Genomic DNA, 12,367 nt, shown 5'->3' on the forward strand with positions numbered 1-12,367 from the left:
ACAGATCTCATTGACCTGAATTCTCTCATTTGCCAGCTACAGCGCCTGTCATTCAAAGCGCCTACTTTGAAATTTAGCAGATTAAGGTGTACGTAAGCTTTTGCTTTAGTTATATGGTGACAGTTACTAGTTTGATTTGAAAATGGGGCGCAAGAGAAAAACACTTAATGAATATTGTGCACAATACCCTGGCCGACGGCTGAAGTCTCCACGGCAGGACGAAGCGGGCACGTCTGCCTTGCCTTCCAGTGTGTCTGAGTCTGGCTGTGTTGAAGCAGGAGAGGGGAGCGCAGACTCTGAATAATAAATGCAAGTTTTGCTGCATGTTGAATATGATAAAGGGGTTTCGCTAAATGAGACGTTTTTGCATCTCCGCTTTCTGAAAAACTTTGAGATTTGCATTGCAACTGAAAATAGTAAGCCACACATGCTTAAATGCAGTGGTAGTCATGACAGTAAAATACTGTACTATAATGTCATTTTAAATCACGTAACACCACATGGCAGTTAAACCAGGCACCCTCACAGACGATTGCTTCTCAAGTGTACTGTAGTAAAATAGGATTCTGCAGCCTTGAGTAAACATAATCGTGATCATATAACAAGCTGCTTACACACGAGGATTTGTTTTGATGTATTGTCCTCAGTGATTGAGCACCATTGACATTTGTATACTGTATTTAAACTGCTGATGCATGGAGAGTGGCAGAGGGCAGTGTAAATTATCAGATTGGAGTCTTGATTTACTCTTTTAAACAAGTGTTGGTTTTATTTTTCTTACACTGCAGTGGAGAAACAAACACTAATTAAACAAAATAAACCTAGCTCTCTGACACACACACACACACACACACAGAGTTATAGTCAAATGTTTACATACCCCAATGGAAATTTATAATTTATAAAAATTTCTCAAAAACAAACAATTTTAGGAAATATTTTGTAGCAAAAGTTTTACTCTTGTGGATGAGGAAAAAAAGTTACAAGAAATAGACAATTATTTATTTCAGCAATATTTTTTGCAAAACTCGAATTCTAAAATATTCATACCCTTTGATGCTATGATAGTGTTGTCTACAAGGTGCTAGAAATGTCAATATGATAATGTAGAACCTAATTCTAGAAAAGTCTAGAAAATGGTGGATTGTAGGTGAACATTCTTTGAGAGTATAAAAGGGTTAGGCATAGGATGATTGCTGTCATTACCAATAATTCAATATGGGAAAGAGTAAAGAACTATCTGAAGACATTAGGCAGAAAAAGTATGTATTGTCATAAAGCTGGAGAAGGATACAAGAAGATTTCCAAGCATTTTAGTATCATTTCAAATATTGTTTCTATTAGTACAAGACTCATGGTACTGTCACAATGCTCCCTTGGTCTGGGAGAAAGAAGGTTCTTTCACCAAGAACAAGTAAAAGAATTGTGAGAGGTTAATAACAATCCAAGATTGCTCTTTAGTGTTATCTAAAGAGAGAAATAACTCTTTGCTTCTGTTTCTGCTCATTTTTTGAGAAATGCGCAGGTGTTGTGATCGCATTTGTCATGATCCATTCACAAACCTGCACTTTAGCATTTTAGCTTATTTTTTTTTTCTTCCTCTGCCATCCAGTCTGTTCCTTCTGTGCTGAGTGTAAGATACATTTTCAAGCTTCTGTTTTTGGCTTTTCCATTCTCTCACACATCTGGGGTCAATGCCATAGTGACGTGCTGCAGCTTCACCTGAATTTTGTTCGGCAAACTTTAATATTTAAAGTTTGAATTTTAAATTGTAGGATCTATTCTGCGCCATTGGAAAAAAAAAAAACGAGTTACCCTTACTGTACAGCGGTTTGTGCGCTGTGACGGGAACATCCAGTATAAGCAGTAGTACCTGTATTGTTTAGAACCCAGCGTTTAATAGAGACCCGGCATTTATTTACAATATTTGCAATCAGACCCGGTGACTATTGGGGACAGGCGATTATTTGAGATCTGGCAATTATTTGAAGTTTCAGAGTATGTTGTTTATTTATTTACGTATGCTGCATCAGGTATATTTAAACAAAATATATAAAGTCTTATTTACAATCCAACCTTGTTGCACTTATTTTCTTGACTGATTTTGTATATTAAATATGTACTGCAGACTCAACTTGTAGTGGAAAATTAAATGGGTATAATAGCCCCCTATAATATAATATGAATAAGAGAGAGATAGATACATCAACTTAATTTACATTTTTAGCAAGGTACTAAAATGGGAATTGCTGTGTTTTAGAAACCAAATATTAATATGACCATGTATTTATTGTTAATGTAAAGTCACTATATTTGAAGTTTATCTAAAGTGATCTGTAATTCATTATCCTATTTGTTTTGGCTATTAACTGCTTAGTACATGTCTGTGAAGTTAATAATTTAGGTTTCTTTTCCAGTTCAAAGCAATTGCAAATTAACACATTGTTTTAATATGATTGGGACTATTTTCATAAAACTGTTCTCAGTGGAAGGGTACCTGGTGAATCAAGTTCAAGGTAAATGTAGGTTTTAAAGTATTTCTTTTGAAGAACATAGCGATGGTGCACTCTCAATGAAGGCTCTACTGTGTGTTAGTTGACCTTGACTTTTGTTAGCGCCTTTGGCTCAGAATGCATATCTCCAGTCGTGGTCCACTAACACACTGTAGAGCCTTCGACGGGCACTATCGTGTAATTAATGTTATGTCATTAACGTTATAATAAACTAGAAGCAAGATAATTGTAAGCAAAAAGTCTTGTCACAATTAGTAAGAATTGGCGTTATTGAATATAGCCAGTAGGGAGATACTGATTTAAGTGCTCCACCAAAACCATCATACCATAAATAATTAGTAATAAATACTTTAATTCTGGTACTGTATTGATTTTTTTTTTTTTGTCTAGGATAGTATATTTATAAGGGAAATAACTTTACTTTGTGTTTGTTTATTATGTATGGCACTGCTTGCCTTTTGGAACACTACTAATTAGCCCTAAGTGTAGCATTGTAAAAGCAGATTTTTTTAACAGCGTATATATATATATATATATATATATATATATATATATATATATATATATATATATATATATATATATATATATATAAAATACTAATTAGTAGGGTTGAAGAACAGCTAGGGTCAATCTGGGCATGAATTAATTAAATATGCAGTGTTCCACAAGCATTTAAAATGTTATCGTAAAATATGAGATGCAGACACACAAACTTTGTGTCTCCTTGAAGCCCATTAACCATATGGGGAATTTAAATTTTAAAATAAGATCTGGACTGAATGAACATCATCCATGATTGCTCCACATTTAATTAACATCTTGCATTAATTGAGTGGGACCTGCTGCCTGCCTCGGTCACAAAAACGCAGCTCAATGTGAAGTGAAAAATGTAATGTAGCTATAAATCTAAGATTCAGAGATGATGTGTGTGTGGATATCTATAATGTAATATTTACTAACATTATTTTGGTTTAGGTAATACACATTTATTTGTACACCTCCACTGCACTACCATAGCCAATTTTAGTTTTTTTTTTTTTTATTACATGCCTGGGATAATTCATATTGAAGCAAATGAAACTCAAAACTTGTTTTATTCAATATCTCATTCAGAAAAATTGTAAAATGCACTGATGCAAATAGTACCAAATGTGATATTAGCTTATAGTTTTATTTATCATTATTCAAATTGTAACATGTCAATCTTTACTCTGACTGTTCTGCTGTATGGGTATAGCAAGTTGGCATGCAATTCATTTGAGAATATTTTTAATTCATGTAGTCGGTTAATTTCATTGGTAGATATGTATTAAATGAACGAAACACTAAAAGAAACTGTCATTGTGAAATTGTTGTATATGGCATATTTTCTGTGTATTACTGTGCCCTTGAGCAAGGTACTTTACTTAGATTGCTCCAATAAAAACCCAACTGTATAAATGGGTAATTGTATGTAAAAATAATATGATATCTGTATAATGTGATATGTTGTAACAATTGTAAGTCGCCCTGGATAAGGGCGTCTGCTAAGAAATAAATAATAATAATAATAATAATAATAATAATAGATGACCGAAATTCTGTTCTTTATGACCCATGGCCAAGAAGGGGATTCCCAGTTATGTAATCGACTGTTTTTCTCACCCACAGGAGAAGCATATTGGATTTGGCAACGTACGTAGGCATTCATAAATAAAATCTTTTAAGAAAAAAAAAGTACTTCTGATAACTTTTTAGCTGTTAATGCTGTTTCTTCAATTCAAGTTTTACTTTTCACAGCAACACCCCATAGTTCCGTGATACATACAGCAGGCACATTGGTATCCATTTCCAGTATGTAAAAATAACTCGAAGCACATTTTGAATTAGTTTAAAAAGTGTTTATTTTGTTCTGTCTTTATTTGGCAAATAAATCATTCTTTGTGTGACCCAGAACAGTTATAACCATGTTCAAAACTTGGAATATCCTGTTTTAATATTTCAAAATTTTAGATGATACTACATAAAAACTTTTTTACCAGGCGGCCCATCATTGTTTTTTGATGATTTTTTAAATTTTATTTTTATTTTTTTTAACTTATATAGTATCTGAAGTTCAAGTCTGTTGTTGAGATCAAATTGAAGATGTGGCATCATTAGCCTTGCCTAGTCTGTTCTGTGCTACAGTTGTATAAATTGAATTCATCCATAACCAGAAATGATTCCTGTAAATCTGTTACCTGCACCATGTCTTGTTATGTAGGCGTCCTTTATATTTTTTTAGTCTAGGTGGTGTAATATGGTAACCTTTTGTGAATGCCTGATTTGAAATGAATCCTAATTTAATTGTGTAATTAAGCATGCTGTATTGTAACAACCATGCATATAATTGGTGTAATTGTTGCATAATAATATTCATAATATAAAGTAAATAGTTTGTTTGTATAATTGCATTAAAAGTAGTCTAGGTAAATAACAACAATTCTCAAAACACAAAAAAGTCACTCAGTAAATGTCTTGTGTATCATTTCCGAATGTATTTAAAGTTTATAAATCCTTTTTATTTATTTATTTTTCCCAGCTATGTCTATGTTATCCCATTCTTTACGTGGATCCTTGCTCTGGGAATACTTGTAGCTCAGGTTGTTATCCAGCCAGTCACATCCTTGCTGACACTACTGAAAGGAACTCTGCTAATAGTCACAGTGAGTATGCTTTTCATTTAAATATATTTTGCAAATATAAGCAACAGACTTGGATACGGAAGAGGCTGCGAACTGGGTTCCTTTTACCCCTTTAGCAAAATAATGCAGATCTGCTTTCTTGGCCATTTTGACAAACTTACTTTCAACAAAGAGATGCATCTTTGACAGAAACCATGTATATCAAATGTGTACAGTATAGTAGATAGAAAATAGATCTACTAGATAAAGTTGTCTGCTAGAAAATTATGTACCTTACATTTCTTTAATTCCCCTCTGTTTTGTACTTGTTGTTCATCATATCAATAATTAATTATTTTCTGAAGAAATGGTTACACCACAGTAGGCAGAAATGAATACCAGTAAATAGGGCTGAGTTCTAGGGTCTGACAGCGTGAGCTTAATGAACTACAATCAAGAAATAACAGTTTTAGACATGATTTATTAGGCTTAAAGAATCTGTAGCGTAAGCATTTACATAAATGTACCCCCTGTGGTAAAAGCCCCTGACTGTGCATTCAAACAAATAACACACTCGTTTTCCTGACATGTGTATTTAAGTTTCAGCTTCTAAAAGTAAATGTTAAGTTATTATGAATAAGTGAAAACTGAACTATGCTTATAAAAAAAACCTGTTCCGTGGAATAACATATGCATAGCTTTTTAAATGATTGTACTGTACACTTAAAATTTGAAGGCAAATCCGACAGTTTGTGTGTTTTTTGCAGTGACGTCAATCTATGCCTCATGATTCAGAAATGTTGTTTGGTTAGTGAACACTATTAATCACAATTGATTACCAACAATAAAAATATTATTTACTGTATCTGTATGAGGTTTTTACAAAGCCAAAATGTTACCTTGTTTATTATTTTGAGGAAAATGTATGCATTGTACTCTGGTATATACTATGGTGTTTTTGATAGGGTATTATACAAAAGGTTGTAAGCCAGTGCTGCTTTGTCTGGTCATGCATGCTATGCACAGTGCATTATAATCGAAGATGGTGGTAGTTTAACCCTTTGAGGGCCAGAATCATGTTAACACATTCATTCTGAAGTGGGCTTCTAGGACCGTGATCGTGTAAACACGATAAAAAATGCACTTCGTTTTGATGACTTACAAGACCACCGTACTTTGCAGTACAGACACATATCATTGGATGGGGGAGGGACTGAATTTCTCTTCCTGTGACGTCACTATAAGGGGCATTTAGTGTCTAAAGGGCGGAGAAAGTTTTGGCAGCACGGAGAGAAAAGACATTGCAGCCTGCTTCAGAGAAACTTGTTTAGAGGTAAAGACACAGGAAAACACTGTAAATCCAATGTATTTGACTTATAATGATATTAGAACATTTGTTTTATAATCTTATGTTTTTGCAACTTTTATAAATATCAGATAAAAAAAGTTTTAAAAAATCACAAAATCACTCGGATGATACAATGTCTTGTAATTTGCCATTCAGGAAGTATTGTAAGGTCCCTCAGGTCACAGTATCATTTTTTATACATTTATCTCTTTGAAAACACAAAGCAGAATGCATAATAATAATAAAAAAAATACTTAACTTTTTTTTTTTTTTTTAATATACCGAGCATCAAAAGAAACTTATCATTATTATAACATTTATTTTTTCGAAAAAAAAAAAGGTATATAAATGATGGATATCGATCACTCATCCTTGACCATGACACGCTTGAGTGACTATGACTGAAGCATATGCACTTAATCACCTAATTAGTGAGACAGTTGATTGGACACTGGATATGGAGTGATTTCAGCTGTTTAATTGCAAGCTTGAATAAAAGCAATAAAGAAAATCACAGAAAAAAAACCAATATGTTGCATCTGTGAGGGGAGCAGCACCTTTGTGCAATCGGCATGTTGGAGACTGGACTAGGGCAGCATACTGTGGCTCGCTGTCTTGGGTGCTCACAGCCAGCAATTTCAAACATGGCGAGACGGTATAACCAGACACACTCTGTCAATGACAGGCCACGAACTGGGAGACCAAGAGTCACAACACCTGCCCAAGATCGACAGATCATTTTGCAGCATCTTCGTGATGTCAATTGTTAATCAGCACAATAAAACAGAGTTTGTCATTTTTCGATCCAAATATAAGTGATACGTTTCTTTTGATGCTCAGTATATATACTAAAAAAGGACACCAATTCCAAGATGCTACTGTAAAAAAATAGATTTTTAGTGAATTTGTATAGGAAGTCAAATACAGCCAAAAAATGCATGGTCCTGGGGAGCATCCCACTGAAAAATGCTTGGTCCTGAAAGGGTCAACTTGTTAAAGTAAACAGTAAAAAGGGGAAAGTGTCTATTGGCATTCAGTAGCTCTGATTTTCTCCCTCTGTAGGCAGAAATGTACAACCCTAGCCATCTCCACCTCTGATTTTGTAATTTTGAGTAATTCAGCACTGATGTTAAAACAGTTTAAATATATGCCTACCAGGAATCCATTCAGATATGTAAATCAGTGAAATTGTAGCATGAAGCCAGTTAAGAGTGGACTTGGTCATGAAGCATGTCAGCTGCTGGTCAGGTAATTGCCAGGGTTTTGTATTTTAAATCTAGAATTATTATTAAGGGAGCAAAATGTATTTTTTAAAACAATGTATTATATTCTGGGACAGATCGTAATGTGAAATCCATTAAATAAGAAATATATTCAAGTTTAACATTTTTAAATGCAGGCACTTGACCAGCATGGATATGCCAGAGGACAAAGGTGATGCAGAGCAATTAGCGTGTTTTGTTACGCATTGATTTTGAAGCCCATTTTGTTTGTCTGCAATCCATCAACCTTCTTTCTTTTTAATGAGAACAGTAATGATATGCTTTGTCATACAAAATACCCACTTGACGTGGTGAAGTGACTATCATAATTATTTAGATGGTAGTCTTACTAAGATAGCAGTGAGTCTTCAAAACAGTCAAGTAAGGCGCAAAGCAACACCATGCCAGCATTTTGTACAATGGCAATGGCAATGTACTATATTAAAAGAAAATCTCTGTTTTACTGTGGTTTAAAAGTGAAGGAGTAACATACCCAGCCCTTTCTCAGCCTGTACCCTAGGATTTCTTACAGAATTAATTTGAGTCTAGGAGAATCACACGGGTAGCTTTTTCTATATTAGAAGGCACCACTCAAGTTTATTTATAAATGCAGTGTGTCAGTAAGCAAATATTGGCCTTAACTTACATTTTAATTGATATTTTACATTAAAGACTGTCACACCTCATATCACATAACCAGTTTCTGTTTTGAAAACAGAGTTGTCATACAGTACTTGTCCTTTTTGGGGTAAAAGAAAATGAGCATTTATAAAACACTGTCAAGGCATACCGGTACAACTTTTTATTAATATGTATGCATTTTTGCTACACTGTCAGCTTCCTGTAATGCTTGAAGATTATATTCTACATGATCTTTTCTTTTTTTTAGTGTGTGAGTTGTTGTCAGCGGCTGAAGAGATAGTTATGTATTCTGCTTTTATTTTTTTTTACTGTCTTGTGTATTCAACTTTAAAAAAATGTAATGCCTGTCCTCATATTTCAAGGCACCAATGACATAATGGTTTGTGCCAAAATGTCATCCTGGATTGAATAAGTTAACAGAAACCAAGGCATGTCAAGTAAGGTTTGTAGAAAGGATGAGGTGAAAATGCTGTCTCTATTTAGGTCAGTTTTCTAACCTACATACTACATTGGTTTCTGGTATGCAGACATGTGTAGTCAGTGTTTCTACTACATGGAAATAAACTCCATGCATTAACTCAGTTCCTGTAGGCTACTCGGGGGAGAAATGTTAGTCCTTTACTTGACCCAGTAAGTAAAAAGTATTCATGATATCACTTCCTCTGGGACCTCCCCAATATAACCCTGGGTAAGGCCCTGTACTATTCTCCATTTTCTCTTTAGTTCTGCTCAGGATACCATCGCTTTTCTCTTGAGAAATAGCATTTCTCTTCAATTCACAGGTGTTACTTTGGGGTAAACGATGTGTTTTCAACATTGATACAGGAGGTCCTGTATCTATTTCTCAGGTTGGGCAAATTGAGAAAAGTCAAATCTAACACCAACTCGGCAAATAACATTTCTGTGTGCGTGTCTAGACACCATCAACAATAGGGTAAGTTTAACTCAGGGAATGGATTGTCGCTGTCAGAAAAGAGGCTGCAGCTTTCCTCCCCAGGAGGATGATAACCGCCAAGCAATTTCTAATATTCTTAGGCCATCTCTCTTCATCCATAATTCTTGTAAAATAAATATTTCATATGACACACTACAACCTGATACCCTCATGGAAACCTCCGGTGCCAGATTCCATGAAGCCCAGAGTGTCGACCCCAACATCAAATGATGATCGACGGTGGCTGCAGTCAGCAGATCTTACAGAGGGGGAGTCTCTAGTGCAGGACATCCAGGAACTTCTTATGTGCACAGGTGTTTCCATGTTGGGCTGGGGAGCTCACTTTTAGCAAATTAAAGTCCAAGGAAGGTGGTCTCAAGTCCCACGACCATCTCACATAAATTACCCTGGAATGACTAGCAGTTCTCTTTGCTGTCAGCCACTTTATTCCATTCCTTTGTGGCAAGTCGCGAAGAGTGTTAATGGACAACATGACGGCAGTGCCTACATAAATCACCAAAGAGGCACCAAGTCATGGAAACTTAGACTAGCACTAAAGTTTGGACATCTCTTGTGTAAGAGAAAATATTATCCAAGCTGCTTACTTGCCAGGTAGTGACAACATAGTGGTGGATCATCTCAGCAGGACAATATATGCCAGGAATGGAAATCATCAAGTTTTAATAAAAATCTACAGAGTGGGGACTTCCAGAGACAGATCTGTTTGCCTCCCAGGAAAACACTCAACTACAGAGGTTCTGCGCAAGATTCACTCAGGTGGATGCAGTAGCGGCAGATGGCCTAGCGAGCTCTTAGATAGGTCTTTTTGTATGTCTTTCCTCCGATGCCTCTACTGCCAGTAGTAATTTGGAATATAAGGCTAGACAAGGCAGAGATTGTTGTCATCGTTCCGTTCTAGTTGAAGAGCTTACCTCATCACTATCCATTCAACCGCACATATTCACCTGCCAGTTCAACAGATCTTCTGTCTCGGCAGCAGGGAATGCTTCTCCACGACAGTCAGGTTCAGTGCCGTGCACTTCAGTTAAAACCTATAAATCACACAAGTATATTTATACAATTTTAAGCAGGGTATCAAGTAATGCCATTTACGGCTCTATATTTAGTGATTTAGACTAGGGTTATTCATCCATGAAGACATGTTAAACTTCCAAGTAAATCCAAATCTCTTCTGTATCTGTTTGAAAATGTGGTTTACAGTTTGAACTTACAAATTAAAGCACTGACTGAAGCATTCCACTGAAGTTGCTTGTCCTGTTTTAATCGTGCCAGGTATTCCTAAACATGTAATAATATACAGTGGCTCTCAAAAGTCCATAATTATCTAAATGAAAAATAAAATCTACAAATTGTTCTAAATGAATTACAAATATAAAACAGAAAATAATTGATTGCATAAGTATTCACCCCCTTTGCTATGACACACCTAAATAAGCTCTGGTGCAACCAATTGTCTTTAGAAGTCACATAATTTGTTGAATGGAGTCCACCTGTGTGCAATTAAGGTGTTTCACATGATTTCAGGTTAAATACACCTGTCTCTGGGAGGTCCCACAGTTGGTTAGTACATTTCCTAACAAAAACTACATCATGAAGACGAAGGAACATTCAAAGCAAATCCAGAATAAGGTTCTTCAAAAGCACCAATCGGGTAGGATAGAAGAACATTTCCAAGGCATTGAATATCCGGAGCACAGTAAAGTCCATTATTAAGAAATGGAGAGAATATGGCACAACTGAATATGTCTAGAACAGGCCGTCCTCAAAAACTGAGTATCGGGGCGAGAAGGGCACTAGTCAGGGAGGCCACCAAGAGGCCTATGGCAACTCTAAAGGAGTTACAGTCTTCCACGGCTGAGCTGGGAGACAATGTGCATACGGCAACAACAGCTCGGGTGCTTCACAAAACTGGCCTTTATGGGAGAGTGGCAAAAAGAAAGCCATTGTTGAAAAAAACTCACATAAAATCTCGGCTAGAGTTTGCCAGAAGGCATGTGGGAGACTCTGAGACCAAGTGGAAGAATATTCTATGGTCTGATGAGACCAAAATAGAGCTTTTTGGCCTCAACGCTAAGCGCTATGTTTGGCGCAAGCCTAACACCGCACATCATCCTGAGAACACCATCCCTACCGTGAAGCATGGTGGTGGCAGCATCATACTATGGGGATGCTTCTCTGCGTCAGGGCCTGGAAAGCTCGTGAAGATAAGAGGGCAAAATGGATGCAGCAAAGTACAGAGAAATCCTGGAGGAAAACCTGCTGAAGTCTGCAAGAGACCTGGGACTTGGGAGAAGATTCATCTTCCAGCAGGACAATGACCCCAAACATACAGCCAAAGCCACACTGGAGTGGCTTCAAAACAAAAAGGTCAGTGTCCTGGAGTGGCCCAGTCAAAGCCCGGACCTCAATCCAATTGAGAATATGTGGAAAGAGTTCAAAATTGGTGTTCACCAAAGGTCCCCATCTAACTAGACGGAGCTTGAGCAATTTTGCAAAGAAGAATGGGCAAAAATTGCAGTGTCCAGATGTGCAAAGCTGGTAGAGACTTATCCAAATAGACTCATGGCTGTAATTGCTGCCAAAGGTGCCTTTACCAAATATTGACTCAAGGGGGTGAATACTTATGCAATCAATTATTTTCTGTTTTGTATTTGTAATTAATTTAGAACAATTTGTAGATTTTATTTTTCACTTTGACATTATGGACTTTTAATGTGTTGATCAGTGGCAAAAACTCCTAATTAAATCCATTTTGATTCCATGTTGTAACACAATAAAATGTGGAAAAGTCCAAGGGGGGTGAATACTTTTGAGAGCCACTGTAAAGAAAAGAAATCATACATTTTTACTGTTTTGCTTTTGTTTTAAATATTTAAGTTCTAAAAGTCTGTGTCATTTTAAGGAACATGCAGTATTAAAATTGCATGAAGGAAGTTACTAAATTAAGTAATTAACTCTCTAAACACCACAAGCCGATTTTAAAGTCTTCTGCTGATGAACAA

General features: G+C 36.0%; 1 protein-coding gene across 4 annotated transcripts in view; it reads left to right on the top strand.

The window, feature by feature from the left end:
* LOC117416974 (uncharacterized) overlaps positions 1 to 12,367 on the top strand; it is a 138,175-nt gene that overhangs the window by 47,899 nt on the left and 77,909 nt on the right. For 3 of the 4 annotated variants that reach the window (XR_004546665.3, XR_004546667.3, XM_034028500.3), the window contains exons 8-9: positions 4,167 to 4,190; positions 5,077 to 5,200. Coding sequence is in view for 2 of the 4 variants with exons in the window: in XM_034028500.3 (XP_033884391.3) it covers positions 4,167 to 4,190; positions 5,077 to 5,200 (148 nt within the window). In the remaining 2 variants the exon portion in view is untranslated. The remainder of the gene's footprint in view (positions 1 to 4,166; positions 4,191 to 5,076; positions 5,201 to 12,367) is intronic. The other variant, XM_034028501.3, reaches the window with a different exon arrangement.

This window comes from Acipenser ruthenus, chromosome 12, assembly GCF_902713425.1.
Source record: "Acipenser ruthenus chromosome 12, fAciRut3.2 maternal haplotype, whole genome shotgun sequence".
Taxonomy (NCBI): domain Eukaryota; kingdom Metazoa; phylum Chordata; class Actinopteri; order Acipenseriformes; family Acipenseridae; genus Acipenser; species Acipenser ruthenus.